This window comes from Athene noctua, chromosome 13 (assembly GCF_965140245.1).
Source record: "Athene noctua chromosome 13, bAthNoc1.hap1.1, whole genome shotgun sequence".
NCBI classification, from domain to species: domain Eukaryota; kingdom Metazoa; phylum Chordata; class Aves; order Strigiformes; family Strigidae; genus Athene; species Athene noctua.
This window is the reverse complement of record NC_134049.1, coordinates 3,856,338-3,880,076: the sequence shown is the minus strand read 5'-3', so window position 1 is coordinate 3,880,076 and position 23,739 is coordinate 3,856,338. Positions and strand designations below refer to the sequence as shown.

The 23,739-nt window shown below is 44.0% G+C and overlaps 1 protein-coding gene across 13 annotated transcripts in view; it reads right to left on the bottom strand.

Moving 5' to 3' along the window:
* Positions 1-23,739, bottom strand: part of SEMA6D (semaphorin 6D) — a 269,723-nt gene that overhangs the window by 9,648 nt on the left and 236,336 nt on the right. For 8 of the 13 annotated variants that reach the window (XM_074917637.1, XM_074917646.1, XM_074917644.1 and 5 more), the window contains exons 1-11: positions 20,823-20,948; positions 4,196-4,352; positions 3,694-3,805; positions 3,044-3,104; positions 2,815-2,877; positions 2,623-2,724; positions 2,320-2,410; positions 1,923-2,042; positions 1,377-1,465; positions 387-604; positions 145-276 (exon numbers count right to left, since the gene is read on the bottom strand). In XM_074917637.1, coding sequence (XP_074773738.1) covers positions 145-276; positions 387-604; positions 1,377-1,465; positions 1,923-2,042; positions 2,320-2,410; positions 2,623-2,724; positions 2,815-2,877; positions 3,044-3,104; positions 3,694-3,805; positions 4,196-4,304 — 1,097 coding nt within the window. In that variant the 5' untranslated portion in view covers positions 4,305-4,352; positions 20,823-20,948. The other 5 variants (XM_074917641.1, XM_074917639.1, XM_074917640.1 and 2 more) reach the window with 3 other exon arrangements.

Genomic DNA, 23,739 nt, shown 5'->3' with positions numbered 1-23,739 from the left:
AGGCAGCCTGCTAATGAGCATCCTTATAGCTGAAGGGTAAAGCTCTGCTTTGGTTTTTACCCGACAAGACACTCAAGAGTGCAGCTGATTTAAGTAGCTCTTTACAAGGACAATGTTATGGCATCATGACTAAGAACCTTTTACCTTGGCTTTGGTACTTTGTCTTCAGGTACAGCTGTCCAAACAGAGTCAGGAGTCTTTTGTTCTTTAAATCTCCCTTTGAAAACTTTCTCAATGTCATCCATGCTGAAAGCACACACTGCTGAACCAGGGATGCTGTAAAATTAGAAAAATAGTTGCAAGAGCTCTCAGACTACAATGGCACCAATCTCAGTGTAGGAGAGAACCAGAAAACTACCTTTGATGTAAGGTTGCTCGTCTCTCACCTGTTAAGCTGTGTGGTGAATACACCGACAACCGTGGGGACTCCATTGATTTCCATTATGTCTGTGATAGACTGCAGAACATCAAAGTAGAAGAATGAATCCCCGGGAACTGAGCAGTTGAGCCGAGCTTTCAGAAAGGATGTCCAATGCTTCTCCAGGACTCTCTGGGACCCCCCCATATCATTTTTGCATATGCGTGCCACACGAGAGTACACAGCCTGGGAAGGGCAAAAGGAAAAGGGTTTAGAAAGGCTTGAGACACGCAAGGAAAAGAGTGCTTGCTTCTGAGCTGTTAATAAAACACCCAAGATAATTTTGTTAACAGGAAGCTGCCATTTATCTGCACAGAAAGGATGAAAGCAAACCGTGTTTAGCTCGTAGTGCACAGACATGTTAATATATCACAAAGCAGACGTAACTCTGCAGCTTGTCCCCACCCTTTTTTCCCTTCAAAATCACATTGTTAGTGAGATTTAAAGACTTTAATTAACCGTGTGTAAAGGATTTAATAATTTATTATAGAATATCCTTCCATGGTGAGGCGTAAGTATTATACTCCGTACCGGCATGACTGAATTATTCAATATCCAGGGACATTAGAGAAACTTCTTTGAAACTCTTCTTTTGTGTTGTTTTCTTTTGTTTCTTTAATAAGCATGAAAAAACCCTCAGATTTTCCATTACTTGCCACAAGTGTTAAGGCAACAGCAACACTATAGCAATAGCAATACTGAAAGATAGCTGTAGGGAACTCGCCTGACAGCAAGGCACAGAGAACTGACACAACGTTTTGGTTGAAGAATGCACCCTTCTACTTCTCTCCCCCTCCCTGCCCAAGCCCTGTAAATTGTAACGATGGGAAAACTGTGCAAACTTTGTACCAGGCCCTACTTCATACTGTAAACTGTGCTTGTTACTGATGCTGTTTTAGGATGATCTCATTCTGCTGCGACTCATGGCTACCTGACAGCCCGCTGTGAGGATACCTACCTTGCCTAAATTATTGTGCTCTACAGCAATTTCTCGGAAGAAGAAATAAACGTAGTTCCCATATTCTATGGCGTGGAGGAAGTGTGGTTCTGTAAGAAAGAGCAAGGAGAAGGTTACTCCAAAGAACTACTCAGTCGGCGTAGGACACGGACTATGCTGTGAGGCTTGGTGGCTTCTCCCCAGCTCTGTACCAGCATGAACTCCAGTCCTCCAGATACTTCAGGACGGCCAAATATGGGTGCGCTGGAGCTTAAACGAACTTGATGTCTTTAATGTTGGCTAATGGACTGTAAAAAGGCCTCACAGAAATTGCATTTCAGCTAAGGTGTTTTGTTACTGCAGATTCAGTCGTTGATGCATTTAACAAAAAGATTTTGCTTTATTGGTATTAAACTGCTTTTTTATTGTAATCAAACTATGTTGAAAGCTGCATATATGCTGACATTGTGGCATATGTGTAAAGCACGCTGGCTGTGAATTATGCGACCCTCTGTGCCACTGAAATTACATTTGCCATGTATATGGGAAAATACTCCCCCAAATTACCTTTTATCCATTTGGAATCATACTTTATTGTTCTTAGGGCAGATCCGTCCCCCATGCTGCGATAAATAACAGCATCACTTGCCAGGAAATCTGCTACTGTTGCTGAATACAGTTTTCCATCTAAAACGGAAGTTGAAAATGTGGTATTAAGAGGCCTTTAATAATCTACAGAATTCTGACTAGCCTGTATTTTTCCCCATTTCTTTACTGCCACTCTTCCCCAAATTGCTGTAACCTATTTATTAACAGGTCAGCTTCTAATCCTTTGGAGGCCCTTTAAAAAATTTAAGGCCAGGGGCATCATGACACCTTTAGCTTTCCTGTGCTTGCTTTAAAAGCTCTCTGGCTCCTTTGGTGTCATTAATCATTTAGGCTCATTACAAGCAAAAGTTCTTACCAGCAAAGAGGGCGACATTGGTTTGTCTGGCATCAAACGGGCATCTTGCCAAACCACTAATTTCCTCCCCATCATACTCTAAGGTATTCAGCTAGAGAAGAAAAATAAATGGGTGATCGTGTCATTTCTATTTTGTACAAAAGTGTAGCGTTGTCTTTCCTCAAAACTTAATTCAGCACATTGGTTTCTGTCTGGTTTTATTTCACCTTGAAGCACTCCCTGAAAACACTGGATGTATTTGCTACAGCATAATTAGTGCAAGCAAAACTATTAACAGGCTAATGACACATTCAGTATTCTTACCCGATAGTATCTGCACATTGGGTTAAATGCATTTGTTCCACAGACAAACACCATCTCATCATTTCTCGGAACAAAGACTTTAATGAAGTTATGGCATTCATCCTGAAAAGAGGGTAAGATGTATTAATCACAGACTTCACATATATAATAAATATTAGTGTTGGTTTTCTTTAATGCACGTGCTAAACTTACTTTATGTTTACCCTTCATAGCGCAGTTCTCTCTGTCCTGCTGCCTTGACCTCCATGTTAATTTCTGTTAAATCAAACCAGAAAAGAACACTTGACTTCCTTTCCACAAAAAAAAACAAAAACAAAAACAAAAAAAAAAAAAAACAAACACACAACAAAAAAAAAATCTTAAGAAAATTAAACCCAAAGAAAATACCTCTCCCTTGCCAGCACCTGTATCTACTACTCACCTTGCTTGGAGTAACTTCTGATTTTGGAACTTCATTTAAGTTCACAGTATAAACTTGGTCCCTGTTTGCAAAGACACAAGTAAATTCATTAATTCATTGGCCTTATTTTTTGAGAAGCTAAATCTATTCTTAGTGTTTTGTTAGACCAGAAACTTCTATGGCATGTTCATGAATTTTCTGCGTTTAATACAAAACAGAGAAGGTTGGTCATGGGCAACGCGGGGTGGTTTTGATTTTCACTGGTGTGGCCCTTAGACAGCACGTACGGTGCCCAGCTATCCACCTCTGGTTTTCCATTCTGCTGAAGACTAATCCGGACTGTAAATATTCAAGTGTGTTCTCCTCACTTCCTATATCCCTGATGTGTCAGTTTGAGTTTAAAATGATCAGGAGAGGTTTCTATCAGAGCAGTAATATAAAAGAGGGAAAAGAGTATTTGATCATTGGTTTTAGCATAACTACAGTAACTGCAGCCTTCAAATCCAATTTTCATGCACTGGCCATAGACACGGTATATTTCTCTGGGAAGTCCTCCCCCAGTTCTAATTTTTATCATATTCTGCAGATTTTTCTAAATGAATTTTACACATAAATGCAAAACCAGAAGAGAAAAGAATTTTAATCTAATGAACTGAGTGAAGGAAAATTACCTGCCAGCAATATAAAGTGTGTCTCGAATTTTCAACATCAGTTGGAAGTCCAGTCTGTGCTGAGATTCATTGCCTGAAGGGCGTCCTCTAAATACTGGATATTGCCTTGAATCTGCAAGTAAAAATGGGCTACACCATCACTCAGGATTATAGAGCTAAAGAATCAATATATGGCATTGATTAGCTGTATATACTAGGTGTAGAAGGGTTTAAACTAAATTCCTTGAGTAATGTCTTGAATATAAATGAGAAAAAGATGGCTAATGTCAGCAAATGTTCTTTTTCCTGAAGTTATTGCTGTATTTCTGATTGCTTTTTTAAGAAAATGATTAAGTGTTCTATTAAAGATACAAAGCCAGTAAACACATTTCAATTTGAAAACAAAAAAAAGACTTTTTTTTTAACTTCCTGAGGAAAAAAACCCCACAAACCAACAAACCCCAAACCAAAGACACATTAAAACTTTTCCCCTAGTGGTTAGCACCATTTGCAGATTACTTACAGTGGTAGTCAACAACATTAATAGGGTCCTCGTCTTCAGGGAAGCTGACAGCTCGGCACTGGGACAGACTCATTAGCATCACGGAGGCACAAAGCAGAGGAAGCCTCATGGCTGGTGAGAGATGAGTCCTACCTTGGTGGCAACACTGTTTAACTACCTGGAAAACAGGAACACGCCATTGAGACTTCTGCAGAGAACGTGACTTCCTACTGCAGAAGGTGGTTTTTTTTTTTTTTCATTTGTATTTGAGCACTGGCAGCAGCGGACTAAATTGGTGCTGATGAAAGGCTCCTGTATGTACACTGATAGAAACTGCTGCGTGACATATCCCTACTCAAAGCTGCTCTGAAACATATTGATGTTTGCTAATTTTTAGCTGGATTTACAGGCATTTCCGAAGCTGACGACGATTGTCAGCCCATTTAATTCACAGGAATCACAAACAGAACATGCAGGCTGCTGACCTGGCAAGAAAAATTGTCAAACTTGGGATTAGAATTTTAATTAAACTGCAATCTCTTTCCATCCCCTCTATCACTGAATGTCATCCAATAAAACCCTTTCCCCATAAAATACCTAAATCTTATCCACAGAACGTCATGACACACACAATCTGTCTGAACATCCATGCCATGTTTTAAAATTATTGCTTGTTTCCAGGCTGTGCCATCATAATACTGAGCTTAACATGCTCACTGCAAAGACCTTATGTCCAGGCCCAGGCACTTGAGGCTTTGCCTCGTGCATTGATTTACGTATGTGCAAAGTAAATGCAAAAATGCTGCCTCTGCAGTTGTGACAGTGCTTGTCACGCCCTTTGCAAGGGTGGCAAGAGACTCAAACGGGGGCACAACGCTGAACTGGGTTCCAGAAGTGCCGCTTTCCCCCTACAGAACAGAAAATTCTACCTGTTACTGTAGAAAACTAGCAACTTCAGAGACTTTCGTGGTGGGTTTTTTTTTGGGGGGGTGTGCTCTATGCATTATACACTGCATATTAGGATAGCACCACAACATTATATAACAAAGCTTTTAAGAAGGGAAGGGAAACATCTCCAATTAAACCGCAGGGATATTTTAGTGAGCAGAATGTAACTACTCAAGTTGCAATTTGGGTAGGATGCAAGAAAACGCATCTCAAAGTGAAATGCAATCCCTAATGACACAAGTGGTCTGGGCAGGGGTCATATTTCTCATTAGAAACCTGGCAAATGTAGTACTATTCCCTCCTCCAACCTTTTGGAGGCATTCATTCAGCCCCGATTCACAGGTCAGAGCTTTGAGTCACCAGCTCAATGCCTTGCAGTTGCTAAAATTGGTTATTAAACTCTTTGTCTAAAGAGAAAAATGAAGCCTTTCCATTTTAATGTTTCAAGAATTGCTGTGAGACGTGCATGTTGCCAGCACAAAGTGCCAGGCCTGATCCAGCAAAGCACATAACTATTAATCATTTAATAATTTGAAAAGGAATTAAAAAACCCTTCATAACAACACTTAACCCTTCAGTAATGTTTACTGGGGATGCAAATACTGTATTTGTTAATCGATGCTACGGCTGGCTGGGGGCAGGACTTCCTTCTCCAAGGCTGCCGAGCTGTCAGCTCAGACTGGACTGTGATGAGACCAACTCAAAGGCTGGTAATGCTGGGTGATGGGGGTGTTGTCTGAATGCCTGTCCATTACAGACTGACCCGAAAAGAAGCATTTTCCACTGTTAATGATATTTCTGTATCTCAGTCCACCAGTCCAGAACGAATGGGCTGTGCTCTTAGTCAAGATTGATGAGTGCAGTGGTTAATAAACACTAATGATTCCTGGCACTTTCCCTCTGCTCTTCCTTGTCCTGACATGGCCTCTTCAGCTGAAGCATCTTGCGTTAAATTACTAATGAGCAAACTTAAAACAAACTGGAATTAATAAAGTTAGTCAAATTACTTCTTTCTTGTGAAGGCACCATTAGAGTACAGTCCTGCAGCACAGTGGCTCCCAGACACAATAACAAATCATTAATGGTTACACAAGCTTTTTTTTTTTTCCCCCTCAGTCTTTTTTTCCAAGAAAAGCAGGCTACAAATATCCAAGCCGCTGCTGTCCCAGTGAAAAGTACAAGAAGGGGAGGCACATAAACTATATGTTGAGTCAGTGCACAGTAACATCTGTAAGGTGCTTAGTAAAAGTCCTCCCTGAAGCCTCGTTTTCTTGGAGAACAAATGAATACAAATTGCCAAAGAGCAAGAAGCTCTCCCAGCCATGTACACTTTAGTTAGCATAGATGAGTCTGTTCATGGCCCACACATCATGACTCAAAGAGACCCTGGCCTGGCTGCAGATCGCACACAGCCTGCAACTGGGCAAGTTCTGCCAGCATCAAGCATGGGCATGTAGTAGTTTCTTTCTTCCTCGCTTTCCAGTATCCCATCTAAGAAGAATTCATTAGGGGAAAAAAAAAAACAAAAACAAACAACCAAAAACTTAAATGTAACCTGCATTACAATGGCAGGTACTGGCTTCTGGACCCAAGGAAATGGCTGCAGAGAACAAAAGGGCAATTTGCTGTGTATTGGCCACAACAATCGTGATCTAAAAACAAACTGCCACAAACCCAAAAAGGAATCAACTGAAAAACAGCAGGTAAACAAAGAGAGTATCAGTTCTCTCAGATTCAAATTTCAGGGTGTATATCACACTCCCGAAAACAAGGCAAAATTTTGTAAATGTAAAGCCACAGGATATGTCTCCCTAGAGACTGCATCTACAGCAGGAACAAACTCACATTTACGTCTTCCTCAAAAAAACCCCCAAACCCCATAACCCAGAGATGGAATCTGAGAATATAAAAGGTGGGAATAGTTATGTTCAGCAACCTCTTAACTAAACATCACCTGTCAAATCTCCATCAAAGAAAATGTCTGCATCTGCATGAAGCACAGACCTTTGTCATGACAAAGCAGACAGAGCTGGACTGGATCAGCAAACCACAGGTGATCACTTACTTACCAGCCAGATAGTACAGATTTATTACTTTGCTTGTTAAAATATTACATGAAAATGAACAGTAGCTCTGATTTTTTGCTACATATGAAAAGAAAATGCACCTGCTTGAAGAGGCATTTAAATGCACCTTTTAGCTGGTTGGACACAGGCTTGAGATCAGAACAAATGAAAAGAGAATAAACTCGGAAGAACAGCTGTTCCCTGGATAATCAGAAAAATGGGCTCCATCTAGCCCTTGGAACAGGGGTTTATGACAGCCAGGTGTATGCTTCTGGTAGACACAGATAGGCTGGTGTGAAAGACATAATTCTTGCCACATTCAAACCTTTTAATGGAGGCCACTACCGGGGACTACAAATAACAATGCTGAAGTATCTGTTTGGGCCAGAACAGCTGATTATGAAATGCTGGCAATGGCTACCTTCAAGAAAATGCAGAAAACAATCACACTCTGGGTCTGATTATTTCTCCCCAGCCAGGATTCAGACCAGTCTTTGATTAATTTCTCTTACAAATTGCATTCCAAGCATTTCTGCTAGGAAACAATTCATGGCAAGTGCAATGTTTGGAAATTACCATATTGCTATCCCTGTTTTGCAGCTGGGGAATTGAGGCACAGATCAAGGCTGACTTTGTGACTAATGCCAACCACCAAAAAAGCCTTTTCAAAGGATCTGAGCTGCTCTGGGTCATATCTGGTCATTCCTTGCAGCACAGGCAAACTGGCCAGTGTCACCTAGGTGGAAAAGCCAGTAACAGATCAGAGATCTTCTGGCCATTTGGTCTATGCCGTAACTACTTGTGGCTGCAAATACAAAGAAATAGAGGTATAAATGTTAACTGGTGGCACAAATCCACATCAGTAAAGAGGACAGCAGCCTGACTGAAACAGGCCTCGGGGCGAGTGCTGTTGGTCAAGTGGAAGGCAGGCAGTTGTCCCAAGTAATAAACTGGCTCTTTGTGGCTGGCACCTTTCAGTCTTGGCTACGAATCCCATCCTTCAATTCCTGATTGGGGGAATCCAGAGAAGCAAGATATCATTTCTGCTAAAATATGAGCCTTCCTTCAAACAATCACACATGAAGGGGAACAGGCTGGTGTTTCTTGCCCATTAATCTACTCCAGCCTTTGACAACGCACTGGTGACACTCCATCAATCATCTTTCCATGCGCTGCCACGTAAAAGAGGAGGGGGGAAGGGAAAGGGCATTCAGCCAGCTGGAGAGAAGCAACACATAAAATAGCTTCAAACCAGACTGATGCAGTATCTTCTATTCACTCAAAAAAAATTAATTCTTAAAAATCTGCTTAACACAATAAATGCTTCTCAAAATGCTAAGCACAGACAGGAGTGTGGTATGGCAGATCCAGACTGACGTTCGGGGTCGGTCAGAACAAAAGATCTATCCTAAAATTTAGTTCACTTGTGGAGAGTTTGGCAAGTCAAAGGAGCAAAGGGTTGCAATAATAAAAGCTGAAAAACAGGCACATAGCATGAAAAGGCTTAAATGACTACATCGTCTTCCTTCTCCACCACACACGGGGAAAAATCAGACTGCTAAGTGAGAGCAAGGACCTCCTCTGTGCTTGGAGAGATGCGTTAGCCGTGCTGTTAAGGGGGGACTGGCAGAACTCATTAGTAATATGCTGAGCCTAGACAGTTTATGTGACTTGGTATCCCCACAATCCCAAGTGGTTGTGGACTTTGAGAGAACAAGAAATCCCTGTTGTCCTCTGTTCCTTCCTGCATGCCAATGGCTCCCTGAGGGCACTAATTAGTGCAAATGCACCAACTAGTGCATTTCTGAGATGGTACCTTCTGAAATTTTGAGCATGAAACCCCACTAATAATAAAAAGTTAAACTAAACCAAAACAATCTTTTACTGCCTGCTTGTTCATAGATGCTCAACGAGTTTCTTGGGGCCTACAGCTGAGTCTTCCATTCCTCTTTCTGAGGGAGAGCAAAGCAGATCCTGTACAACACGCAGCAGCTTCCACTGGTCTCAGCCCTTCAGAAAACCTCCGGCAAGGGCCACCGTGCACAGTGGCTTCAGGACACAGAGCAGGTGGCCGAGTCAGTGCTTCGAAGCTCTTTAACCAGATCACTCAAACAACAAATATCCGTTGGCCAAGCTAGAGCAAGTCAAAGATTTCACTTGCAACCAACTAAAAGTTATATTACTCTCTGAATGGGAACTTACTTGTGTTTAGCACGCCCCACCCCAGGTTTTTCTCGATGCAAAGGACTGGTGCAACAGGTTAAAAATATTGTTTTCTACAGCTTCAGGGATTATTTTCAGCTGTACAAACCGCTTATTGTTCACTAGCTGTGGGTTGAAAAGGGTATGGTTCATATTCTGGGCTTCATGATGTCAAAAAGCATGCTGGCAGTGACTCTGCTTTAGGGGGTTAAGGACTTGCACGTTTACTTGATGATGGTAACTGCTACCAGGTGGGAGAAGTTCAACTTCTTGAGCCAGCTGCAGAGACAACAGCTTGCCAGTAAGGTGCTGGTGTAGGAGCTGGAGCTTCACTTCACTAGTACAGAAAGGTAGGTTGTTGCTGAATTTTGGTTTGTCAAGCAGGTGAATCTTTTCAGAAAATACAACATTTAGAAGAAAAGATATGAAGGTGATACGGGCCACCTTCAGTGGTGCCCCAGACCTGTTGTAGAAATGTATACACTGGCAACCATGGATGCACCAGAATATTCACTCAGAATAGCACCTTATCCCTGCTGTGCATGGAATAAAATAACTTTAGAGGAGAGCCACACACTGGGGGAGCCAGGCCAAAGCGTGGTTTGGTAATCAAACCATGAAAATGCAGCATTTTTGTTTCACTCAAGCCAAAATATAAGACAAGCATGGCCCAAGGGTCTGGTGGCTTTGATGGGAAGGGAGCAGACAATTCTTTGTCCTACCTCTATTTTTTTGGTCTTGGTCCTTTTTTTCCTATGTCTGTGTGAAATGCGTATAATGACTCATTTGCTTACGAGCCAGAAAGTGTTCCACATAGAATGCAACATTTGCCTTAAAAATCTGTATCAGTATCTATTATATGAGAAGCAGGGGATTAGATTCCCATTTTAGGTCATATCTATACATAGGTTTTCCAATGATGCAATTGCTTTATAGTGTGGTAAGTCCTCCCAGAAGAAGGGTACAGCAGCCAGCATCAATGTAACTGTGATTTTTTTTCTTTCAAATGATATTCCAGTATAAATGTGTTTTTTCTAATGAAGGCTGACTTCAGTAAAGTTCCTGAAGGCAATGCCCGAGACAAGGGTCTTACTGTACATTCAAATCTCAGAGATTGTCTATGCTGTGATAAACCCATATCGTGGAGTTTGGTGACAGATTGTTTCAGCTAATTATCAAATAAAACACAGGAAAATATTTGCAGTTATAATAAAAAACACGATTTTTGTAGTCCCTTTTAGAAACTTACAGCATTATTTTGTATGAATAAATAGGTAAGAAAAACTGTTCCTGTCCTATAAAGGTATGCTCGAATTTAAACCTACAGGATGTAGTCATCCTTACTTTCTAGAACAACTTTAAAGTCTGCAGCTCTGAGGAAAAAATTTAGGATATTTGGAGCCATGATATTAATTGAGCATGAAAGTGCAAATAACAGGTCTGTTATTTTTAAGATAATACTTGACTTTTTTTAAGGATTCTGCATTAACACCTCTTGATTTATGCCCAAGTAAAAAAAAAAATAGTTTAATATTAAAGTGATGAAACCCTACCACTGAGTATCACAGCTTTCATCTTAATTGGCTTATGGTATTGCTAGTTACACTTCAGTTGTTTGCAGGCTTTTAACGTTACAGAAATCGCACCCCTCTTGCTCTAGAACGAGCTGACAGAACGCCTGCAAAACGGATAGGGTGACTTTTAATGATGCAAGTGTTCATTGGTTGATTAGATGCACTTTGAGGGCTAAATTCTCCTGTGATCAAAAATTTACTTGAACACAAGGTAGTTTCAGCAGGAAAGGAAATAAAATGCTGAGCAAACTGTAAGTGATTGCTTCAATTATGTTTATTTTAAGTTAATTTTTGAGAGTGCATGTTAACTACCATCCCTTACCAGGGCGATACAAAAGTCCTCCAGCTGAAACCAACCTTTGATTTCACCTCACATCTATGGTCCAATCTGTTCTGTTTTAGAGAGGAGGACATGGTCCCCTTGAAAGTTTGCCAAGGTTGAGCTATCGGTGATAAAGGGAAAGGTACTTTAAGCAGTGCTCTGGATTCACCATTTTAGCAGGCCTGCATTTTATTAATTCAACCTGCCTGTGCCCAACTGAGACCGCCCTACAGAATACTGAATTTATTTGTGAAAGTGGCAAAGGACTAGTGCAGAGAATGTCAATACAGTGATGTTCAAGGTTTGTCCTGTACTCTCAGCACTGATCCTCCATTAATTCCTGGCCATGGGCAACGCTGGTAGCCGGAGCTCCTACACCTGCCCTGACCCCAACCCAAGGAAAGCAGTGCCACCCTGCTGGGAGAGCGGCAGGGTGAACTCCTGAGTGCCTCCAGCTCACAGCTCTGTCAGAGGTGTCTGGTGCTTTTCAATAGTGTTTTTAGGCTGAAATACTTTTATCCTGAAAACTAGAGAGAACTCTTAAACCATGATGGTAAAGATCTAATTACTTACAGTAGTACATACAGGTTTAGAAACAACCTAACTGCCCCCCTCAGCCCCAAATAACCTCAAATCTAGACCAAAGTGCTACCTTCTCCTCCCTCTAGGAGGGTTGCCTACAAATGTGGGCAAGTGCCAGAAGTGAAGTAAGAAAGTGTTCTTCTTGCAAGCCTACAGTACACGATTTACCTAGCAAAACTGGCACTCATTTCAGCATGATCAGGCATCATCTGATAAGGCGGCTCTGGGACAGGTATAAACCAGTATTTGCAGGTGAGGGCATAAGGAAGGTCTCAGGCACAACTTGCACAAGTCCAGCTGACGCCACAGCGAGCTGCCAGCAGCACCCCTGGGTCTCCTGTCTGCGAGCCCCGCTGTCTCCCAGCAGTGGAGAAAGCTGCCTTCACCTTGAGCAGCGCTCCAGCCCTGATCCCCAAGATAAGCGCTGCCCATTTTAGACCTGGCTGGAACCCAGGAGGTCAGGGTTTGCCTACAGGATGAAGTCAATGGGATGTTTTGAAATGGAAAGGAGCTTTAGGGGAAGGAAGACGCCCTGACCAGGAGAGCTGAAGAAAAAAGGGATTTGCACTGTGGGGAGGACACATCTGCTGTTCAACAGGCTGCGCCCCAGACAATGTTGCTGTCAATGTCACTCCAGAAAGCATCACTTCTTCCCACCCACCGCTCTCCCCTGCTATAAACGTCCCTCCAGCATCTCAGCACTGTGCCTTGCTGGAGCATGGGGCTTGCTGGCTTGAGTTGCTGCTGCAGGATGCCACCGCTCACACTTCAAAGAGAAAGTAAATGGCTTCTGGAAAATGGGAGGGGAGAGACGGGGGACTATCAACTGGCAAGAAACACATCAGCATCTTAAGCACTGCGCTGGTGTTATCAATATGCCATTCTTGGAGCTGGAATGGTCAGCCAGCCTTGCCCACAGGAACACTGCCTATAGAAACCGGGGAACAAAATGTTTGTAACTAGTCTTGGATTTTTCTGCATGGACAAATCTGGTAGCTGGCCACCCAGTTACCTATTTGTATATGCAGAGCATGTGCTCTGCCACTTTCCTGGGCACAATCAATTACATGTACAAAATGCAGGCATGCAAACCTGGAGGAAGCCTAAGCTCAAAGTTAACAATTACTATTATCTTGTTAAGCATTAAAGATTAACTACGCCAGTGAAAGGATGTGTTATGAAATGTCTTTCCCAGGCTGGAAAGTAAAGAGAGGGAGAGTTTTGTCTTTTTCATCTCAGAGGCTACTCAGAATCTGGAGTAATTGTTTAAACTGCTGCTTTTATTTACCATAATACCAAAATGTAGTCACTTGCCACGTGACTGCTCATATTTCCATTTGAGATGTCGTGCAGAAACACATGGAAATCTGGTGAAGGCAAACCAATTTTAGAACATGTTCCGAGCAATTGTTTTGCAGCACTGCCCTACAGTATGAAGTCTCTTACATTTCTTAAATTGCCTAATCAAATGCAGACTCTGTTCCAGTCACGCTAAATTTTCACATAATGGCAGAAAAACACTTCTTTCTAGCCTAGCACTGAACAGTTGGATCACATTATTACATTTGCTGCTTTTTAAGTCTCTGAGTGTGTATTTGTAAACGTATGTATATACATATTCACACGGGAGAGGGAGGAACAGTGGTGCCCATGCTGTGAGCCCCTGGGTACAGCTGGAGCAGCAGAGGTATGTTGAGAGGTGCCTGTGCTAAGGGTCTTCTGGGAGCACCTGGCTTATCAAGAATGCAGAGGGGTAGTGATGAAAAATTTATTTTTATTTATTTAAAAAATCAACTATATTAGTACAGGATTTTATCCAGCTGATTCCTTGCCCTACAGTCTGCTGAAGTTATTAAACTGATATAAATGTATTTCGGTATATTATACCCGTATCATTGCCAGTTTGGGGTTGGAGGCAGGATCGGTGCGATGTGCAGCCACGGTTATCCTGGTCTGGGTCCCAAGCTTGAGCATCAAGCTTGTCCCTGTGCTGCATCACATCCGTTTGGGGAATTCTCTGCATCACAGAACTGCCCACTTTCCACAAACAAACACAATCTGTGGAGCCCACACTTGGCAGCTGCTTGGAACAGGACACAGCTCTGCTGGGCACCAGCTCTCCCTCCCCTCTGCCTTTTACCTGGGCTACATCACCTCATGATAACATTCACCCTGTAAGGCAGGAAAGTATTTGCATCACACTACTTTGGCATTTTGACTAGTGAGCCACTGAGAAGCTACAGATCAGATCTTTAGAAGTAAAAAAAAAAAAATTAAATTTCAAATCAGTAACATATGGACTGCGAGTGCTTGAATCAAGGTCACAAGGAAATCTGTGGCAAATCAGGGAATGAGACTTAGGGCTTTAAAGCCTGACCCATTCTCTCCTCCATATCGGCCTCCCCAGATCCCACTAAAGTTGCAATGTTTCCCCAAATCCTTGTGTTATCACCAGTAATATTGGACGAGTGCAAAAATGTGACTAGATAATCATAGCTGACCCACACACTATATATGCCTGCAGGTCTATTTTTCCTCTACAGCCGCACCAAATACATTGAGGTTTGTGTTGGCATAGTTTGCCATGTTAAGACCACTGTTCAGTCACGAGCGGTGCTTGTTAAGTCTTTGGCAAGGATGAAAACCTGATGCTTTAGGGGGAGGAAAAGCCTTAATCCACTCTCACAGTAAAATCTGTATAGCAGTACACAAGACAAAAAAAATTCTATCCATACCCTTGCAGGGAATCAGATTAATCCCCAAAGCATGGGATTTGATTCTTTTTGTCAGGGGTTATCATTAAGGAAAAAACCTACATAATGCTAAAAATATCCACACAGCAGTTACTTTATGGAGAAAATATGATTTACTGAGCAAAAACAAATTACTAGCTTTTCAGTGTTAATCTTTGATAAACACGTGCTGGGTTAAAGAAACTGTCAGAGAGCAGAAGTTTGCAAATTGAAAGAAACCATTCAACTCTGCAAGATGATTTTTTTCCCCCCCTTATTATTCCTTTCATGAGACACCTGGGGACATTGTTCACACACTGTTGACGACTTTCACACCACTGCTTTTCCTCTGTTATCCTCACCCTTCTCTTCCTCACTTGTCTGCAGCTGGCAACACACAAAAGAGCTGTATTTGCAAGGGGTGCCAATGCTGACTCTTGGACAACTGCTGGAAAGCCAGAGGGCCCTCTCCTGCCTTGCAGCTTGGTTGGTTCAAGTCGCTTCCACAGGGCACTGAGCCTCCCTGACCCACCAGGCACTACTCTGCTATTTAACACTCAACGCTCAGGGAACAGGCGGGACTGCTTACAGCCCTTTCTGGTTTTTAACTACCATTACACTAACAGGCAGTCCCGGCTACGTTCAAACACCCATCTACAATGTTAATGCTGCAGCCTTAACTATACACTGAGGCTTTTGTAAGTTAAATACACACTTTTCTCCTCTGTAGTCTCCCAAGACAGGATGGTTACACAGCCCGAGAGGATAAGTGAGCGTTCATACAACATGGGAAGGGGGTACCCAAGTGGAGAGATATATATAAGGGCTTGAAATACAAGTGTGAGAATTTTCTTTTGACCCCAAAGTACATCTGTCATGATAGACATAGCCAGAAATAGCAGCAACACTTCCTGTTGGTGCTGTAGCTGCTGCAATCCCTGTCCACCACCAGCACCCATAAACACGCCTGGGAAGTGTGGCAGCAGTGCTCGAGGGAAACACCTTTTGTTTCATGCCACAATAAAGCTCTGAGAAAGGTCCCACCCAGTGGAGGTGTGAGCTGGTACCTTACTGCTGCTGAGGAAAGCAGAGCGCCAGCTGTCGTGACCATTTGGCATAAAAGAGATGAACTATGTGGCTCACGTTGAGAAAAGCCTATTATTACAGTAATAGCTGAGCTGAGTGACCAGCTGATCACCTCTCATCTCTTCTGAGGTTTCACTCCCACCTCTGGTGGGCAGCCAGCCTGTGATGCTGGTCCCTGCTGCTCACTTGTTACCTTTCCAGATGAGCACCTCTGTGTTTGCTTCCGTGCTGTCCCTCACGCACCTGAAAAGCCCCCCAACATGCATCTGCCAATTAACTCCTCATTCTCATCCCAAGCCCTCTTCAAAGCTCCCCTTTACCTCTGATGCCCCCAAGCATGTGTGCCCCCTCTCCCCAACACACACAGCTCGGCTATGTTTAGGCAGCTCCTGTGCTAACGCGGCTGCTGATTATGCAGGCCAACGCAGCTCTCCTGCTTCTAGAGGCCACTGCCTGACTGTACCCATCTGCCATCCCTTCTCTTAAACCATCCACTGCGGGGAACAGGATCCTATTTCTACTCTGTGTTTATCCAGTGCCTATCAAGTTAGAAACCTGGGCTGCAATTTGGCTCTTAGATGCAACAGTTAAAAAAAAAAAACAAACACAAACCAACCCCACAACAGCAACAACAACCATTTTTGCAAGAAGAGTATCTGTGTGCAAATACGACCTCTGTAATGTTACCAAGGTCAGGCAGACCAAGGCCAATCTGCTGTGTGAGAATATAAATCAAAGCTGTCCAGGGACTGATTTCATTTACAAGGTTTGTAACCATTTTGGACAGAACAAATGTCACTTGCTTGCTTGAGCTCCTTGCTCCTCCTCTTCCACCACCACTTCTTTGCTCCTCCACTTCCACCCAGCCCCTCCCTGCCTGGTAACACCTCCTGACCTCCTTTGCTCTTGAAAGCAAGAGTTCTCTTCTAGCAAGAAAGCTATGGCTCACACATGAAAGCCAGCCACGCTAGGCCGTTTTATTTAAATTGTGCAAAAATCTCAACAAGTAAAATCAACAGAGAGCCACAAGTACATTCACCTGCTGGTCACCTGCCATTCACAGCACACATCAAAATTAAAATAATAAATCCTGCAACGACTTCTTCCCTATTGCATTCGTGGATCTGCAAAACAAACCAAGGAAAGCATCTGTAGCAAGTATTACAGTCTGGGCACAGATCCTGTGAAATCACATGGCTTCCGTTGTGGAACTAAAAAGGCTTCTACAAGAATGTGTGAAATACACAGCCGAAATTCTCCATTTCTTTCCGTGCTCTTTGGCAGTTTGCGTGGCTAAGTTAAAGCAGCGAGTTCTGTTTCTTTAGCTGGCGGCTTTCAAAGCACACCCCGACCTGCAAATTGAAAGAGCGCAGGATTCAGCTAGCAAGCTCCCTCTCGAGTAAGCACGGAGTTAATGTAATCCCACTCCAAACAACAGGTTGCTGTCTCCAAACTAGAGCCTTGAAAAGAAATGGGTCCAGCGGTTGCCTCACTCCTCGAAGCCATTTTGTAGCATTCTGTAGCCCTTCTGCAGGTGTGCCCACTGAGCTGCAGCGGGGCTGGGCAGGGGTGCCAAAACTAAAGAAACTTCACGTTCTGGATGTTAACTTTAGTTACCATAGCCAGACAATGCTGCCAGTGGTGTGGAAGAAAAAATTGCTGTAGCCAGCTGTGCTGTTCACAGTCGGATGGTTTCTGTGTAGCTCCAAATGGTTATGGAGCCAGTAGCCTGTTGTGGCCAAGGACAGGATGATGGATGGTCTACACACACTGTCCAAGCAGGGAGAATGGCAGAAGTTCACTTCAGGGTTGTTAAAATGCTAATCTGGGTTAGTTAACAAAAGCCGAATGGAATAGAAAAGTTAGGGAAATAAACACTACTCCTATGTTATATATGTGCACTACAGATTCGATCTCTGTGGTTAACACAAACATTTGACTTTGGAAGTGGGACAATTCAACAGTCTTCCGGTTTGAATAAACTGAATCAACTTCTGATATTAGCTGTACTGTAATTACTGTCAAGCCACAATGAGGGAAAGTGGGCTACAGCACACACAGCTCCAGAAAACAGCATCGGAAGGGCAGCGACACGATTTTCACTGCACACCTCTTCCATGTGACATGGGAACAAACCAGAACCTACTTTCTTTTGAACTCGAGGCTGGCAGCTATTCACAGAACAAGTAACAACTTAATAAAATGGCTTAGATGGATTTTAACGGTAACTGCAGCAGCTCATCTGATGCGTAAGAAGAGATCATCTGTTCTAACAGCAGTTTTGACGAAAGCAACATTTGAACTGTTTTAATTACATATAGAGCTGCTAAGACTGAAAATAACTTGTACTACCCAATGCAAGTAATATGCTAATATGCCTTCCATCTTTTCTTAATTACTCGTGGAGCAAATTATTACTTTATCTAATGGAAAGACATCTGATTTTTTTCAAACTGGAATTATAGGTATGTTTAACACACAATTTTGTAATCAACCACCACCTCCTCTGTTCAGTAAGCAAAGCAAACACGTAGTATATTCCCTGAAAAATATCAGGCTGCAACATAAGTAAGCTCAACATAAGCCAATACGAGTGCAGAAGCTGTTGATGTAACTGTTTCCTTTGTCTTACAGAGAAAGACTAGAACTGAAACAGTCTCTGTCATATCACTTGTACGACACTTGATGAAAACTGACCGTGTTCACATATGATCTCCACTTGACTTCAGATTTCAAATTTCTTTTTTTCAGAATGAAGCATTTCAACATTTCTATACAGCTTCTGTCCAGCTAACTGGGCTTCACCCGACTTCAAGGGATGCTGAATCCTGTGTTCAAGTGCAATAATGTTTTGGAAAGAATTTAAAACCCAATAAAAAATCAAGAGCTGCAATCTGCGTGTGACCAACTATAGCAAGACCGGAAGATATGTTATTACAAATGCCTAACAGAAGCTTTGAAGTGAGCCTCTATGACGTACTTTTCTTTACCTTCACATATCTCATATGACAGGACCGATCAGATCGAAGACCAATTTAGTCAGAATTAACTACATGTATAATTAAGCATTCGATCTAAATGTGTGCTCTTCGTAAGTCTACATCAAAGTTAAGGCAGCTCCAAGGGCTAAAGTATCTGCTTTAATAGTCGGCTCAGCTCAGCCATACAAAAGAGGTAGAATCGTTCAGATGGTCCAGCTCAAAGGGCGCGAGAGGCTAGGGGGAAAAAACCCGCAGCCATACAGCTGGTTTGTGGAGCTTTGACAGGGCCATCGCTGTATTCCTGGCACACGCTCCTGCATCACACAAAGCACGTTTAGAAAAATGTTATCTTTGTTGCATCTCAACCATAAATGAGAACAGGTAGCGACAGACTGCAGGATAGGAGGGAGGAAGGTTGCTGTTCACTGTAACCAAAGGTGCAGATCAAAGCGAGAAGCCAAACAGACCAATTTAAAGCCTCTGAGTTACACGTTTCTGGCCGTCCTTTTGAAAACAAATCTGAGCTGCATAAATCAGAATACTAATAAATTCTTACTACAAACTTTTTCTGCCTGTTTTTAAAATAGCTGAGCTTTATATTAGTTAATATAAGAAGTGTTAAAGTTCATGATTATATAGAAATCAGAGCACTCAACTGGCAATTTGTATTTATATAAGCCAGAGTAAATGTTTATACAGTATCTGCCAACATAACAAAATATGCCTGTCACTTACTACATTAAACATGATTACGTCCAACTTAATTTACTGAGAAGTAACTTAAGTAGACTTTAGAGGTGCATAGAATTTTACAGTGTGAATAAAGCACGAATAAACGTCTATTCTCTTTTGCCACAAAAGTGATTGCAAAGCTTTACAATGAGCTTCCTGTTGGACTTGGGAAAAGGAGAGAACCTCAGAAAATTCTCTGTGAAAGTACTTGTATGTGAGAGCAACAGACCAGCAGTAAAAGCCTCTAAGACAGTAGGAAGCTGTTCCTTCAAATAATATTTTAGTGAGTTAATAAACATTATTAAGGAAAGACTAACAACTTAGAACACAAAGGTATCCCAAAAATGACGTGTGCTTTTGCCCAAAGGAAATAACCAGGAAAAAAAAAACCTGCCACACGTTTACAGAGCATCGAGCAGTATTTTGGAGGAAGTTTGCTGTAATTCCTGCACATTATGCGTGAAGCGTGTGTGTGTGTGTACACGGATAAGCTACAATACCATCTGTACAGCAAGTGCCACATATGTGAGCATTATGAACCATCATTGCTGCTGCTATGCTCAAAAGCAAATGTATTCTAAGCCATACACACATATAAATACAAATGACTTTACACACCGAGGGCTGAATTTTCCTCAAATTACTCACAGGCTAACGCCTGTGATACAGACATAATCTTGACCAGAAGTAAGAAACAACTCAAAGACTGGCAGAAACCCACTGATTTAAGACTAGCTATATTCATGCTAACAAGTGGGATATCCACCGGAAACTACAGTATTTTCATCACATCGACCTAAAAGCACACTTAATCGCATTCTTCAACTCACAAGGTAAAACAGAATGACAGTCATACCCAGCACAACCCCGCAACCCTTTAAAACACGGGCATAACATCCACCTAGAAATATCTGTGACCTTTCATTTCCAGCCAGCGCTTATAAATAATAAAGCAGGCTTTAAACCCTTTCTAATTACTCCCTGAAAGCTGCTGTATCGGTTTCTGCAGCGCTGAAACGCCCCAGCCCCCCCCCCCCCAAAAAAGTTTCTCCGCTCCGCACCTGAGCGGAGCATTGTTTGCACCAGGAGGCGAGGAGGACGGAGCGGAGCTGCCCCTGCCCCTGCCCGGCGATAATTCCGACCCGACTCCAACATTTGTTTCCATCCATAATTGATGGGGAGCTGGAAACGCGGCTCCCTCTGCCTCCCAGCGCCCGCCTGCTGCCGGCGAGCCCGTAAATGCGGCCGCGCCGAGCGCCGGGGCCGGCCCGGCTCAGCCCCCACTCACCCCCAGCGCCCCGCGGCGATTTCGCTGGGGAGAAACCCAAGGGCTCCGCTTCGGCTCCCCCCTCTCCGGCCAGCGCCGGCTCCCGCAGCGGCCGCCCGCTGCGCTGCGCTGCGCTCCCGCGGCGGCCCCGCGTACCTGCCGCTGCCCACGGCCGCCGCCCGCCGGCGGGGCTGCCTCCTCCGCCCGCCGTCCCCCGCCGGGCGCCCCATCCCGGCGCTCCGCTCGGGGCCGAGCCAGCGCGGGGGAGGCGCGCCGCGCAGAGCCCACCCCTTCCCGCCTGCCTTTTTTTTTTTTTTTTTTCCCTTTTCTTTTCCCTCCCCTCCCCTGTCTTTAATGTATTTATTCCCGCCCGCCCCTCGCCGTCCCGCCGCGCCCGGCCTCGCTCCGCCCCCCCATCTCCGCGCAAACACCGCGCCCCACCGCTGCCGCGGCCAACTTTTCGGTTTCCCCGGCCCCGCCGCGGCTCTCACCGCACCCGGCGGCGCAGCTCCGCGCCATGGCGGGGCGGGGGCGGCCCCGCCCCGGCCCTGTGCCCCCCCCCCCCCCCCCCGCGCCGCGGGCAGCGCCGGGCGCGGCCCCGCTCCCGCCGGCACCGAGCGGTCCCGGCCGCGGCGGCGTGCGCGGAGCCCCGGCAAACTTCGCCGGTAGTTGCACCCCTGCCAAAGCACCTCGGTGAAGCTGCCCCCCTGCCGCCGGCCCCGCGCCCGTCCCGCCTCCGCGGAGGTAAACAGCCGGGCGAAGGCAGCGAGGAGGCGTTTTGTTCATCGCCGACGCCACCTTCGCTCCTTAATACCGAAATTTTCATTGCGACTTCGAAAGAAAAAGTCGCCGCGAGCCGTGCCATTTTGCAGGCTAACGAGACTCGGGTTTGCAGCCGAGTACTTCGCGTGTGGTGGGGGGGGGCGGTGGAGGGGGTTGTCCTTGAAATGACATCTTTTTAAGTGTCTGGCCGAAATCCCTTCAAATATTCCAGAAACAAAGGGTTTAATCCCAGAAATTAAATCCAGGAAATAGCTGTCACTAATTCATTTTTCTTCACATGAAAAATTTATTAATTAAGGCTTAAAGTGCCACGAAATATTTTTGGATGCCCCTGCAAGGAAAAAAAAAAAAAAAAAAAAAAAGGCTTACTCGCCAAGCTTTATCATCTGTGCTTGTTTTATGGGAAATCAGAGAAATTCTGAGCAAAAATAATTTAAAGGGATTTTTGCTGTGGAAACATCTCTGTCATTCACAGCAAGTCCCAGATTCCTGCTCCCCAGCTGTGCGCTGCCTCCACAGCGAGGCCTTGGGCTGGTCGCTCCCACCGCACGCCTGCCCCTCTGGAAGACGAGGGCTTGATACTCCCAAGCAATATTTTGGGGGCTGATCCTGCAGGATCACTCGCACCACTCGCAGCGGGAGCGTTGCCTCTTGAGAACTGATTCATCTAAGCAAGGGCGCCGGGGTTTGGCCCATAGTAAATTCTCTTTAGAGATGGTGCCAACAAAATCTCTCAGCCATGGGAATAGGACGTTTTTGGCAACTCAGTCCCTGGCTGTCTCTCTCTGATGTTTCCTAGTGGTGACAGGCTTAAGGCGAGATCATTATGGGCTTCCTCACAGCAAACACAGCATGGCTATGTTGCACCCCAGGAGCTGCTCCCTGGTTAAAGGTGTAAGGACATTATTTTCTCTTTCTCAGGAACAGCCCTAATCTGAAAACCATCAAAATTTGCACAGGGCATGAAAATGCTGCGATCGAGACTACTCGCTTGGTTAAGAATCGAATTGCAACCTGAGGACAAAAAAGCTTAAGAGTGCCTCAAAGAGAAGGATTTGGTTCACAAAGGATTGGGTTCACAGAATAGCTCTGTGGCCTTTTCACTGGAAGTCAAATGCTCGGAGCAGACCCACCGGTGTGCGGATTTATAGAGGGTACGGGTACCTAGGTGCAAGCTGCCCACACCGGGGCATTACAAGTGTGGGATTTGCTTCTAGGATTTTTAAATGCCTGATGGTGGTGCCAGCCATAAAAACTGCCATCCTAGAAAAAGAGCCAGCTATCTTTTCATTCGATACATCCTTTTTGTGGCTGGCACTAAGAAACTCCTCAGCAATGCGGCTCGGTTATCCCTGCAGCGGGGGCATGGGAAGCATGGCACAGCCTGAGGCATCTGCTTGGGCTGTGGCTGCACTCCCCTCCGCTCTGACAGGGACTGCTTGGGGAAAGGGACCTTTCTTCCCCACTGTACATCTCAGCCACAAGCTGACTCAAGGCTTCCATATATCAGGATGAGAGATTAATACGGTTTAAATCTCCTTCTGCTTCAATTAGGCAGATGACACAATGTTGAGAATTGGATCGCATTTCTGTAGGGCAAAGGGTTTCAGTTTGAAGTAGAGCATTTTAGAGGATTTTGGTATAGCCAAGACTAATATCTTCTGTCTACACTTAAATATGGTAGTTTATTATGATTTCAAAATTTGCTGCATGGCTAGAAACCACTTTATGTAAGGATTTAAAGTATGTGCGCTTACAATATGTGTGCAGTCAGGGAATTCCGCAGCCACAGGTTTTTGAACACAAATATATGCAGGCTCCTATTGATATGATAAACTATCAGTAACGTGCTGCAAAGCTTCTTAAATCCTCATTGACACAACAGACCACTATTGTGTCAATAGTGTGCAGATTAATGGGGCATTGTCAGGCTATTTTAGGCCTTAACTTTCATTTATCCTAAAGCTTGTTCTTCATTGTAACTCTTAACCTTTGGATTCTGCCAGCACATTTCTTGTCACAAATATACTAATGGAATTAAAAGAAACCTGGCTTTTAAATGTTAATTACCCCTAGAATGATTGATTTGTAAAAGAAACACATCAGCAGAATCTGAAAGTACAGAGGCACAATAAAATGGACTGAGTGTCAGCCCAAGAGCCAGGAATGCCCGAGGACCAGCTCTGGCTCCGGTGAGACTGTCCCTGTGTATGAGATGGTAATGAGAGCACTTACTCACCCTATCTCTTAGGCATAGTTTATGGATTATTCCTATTGTTAAAGGACTTTC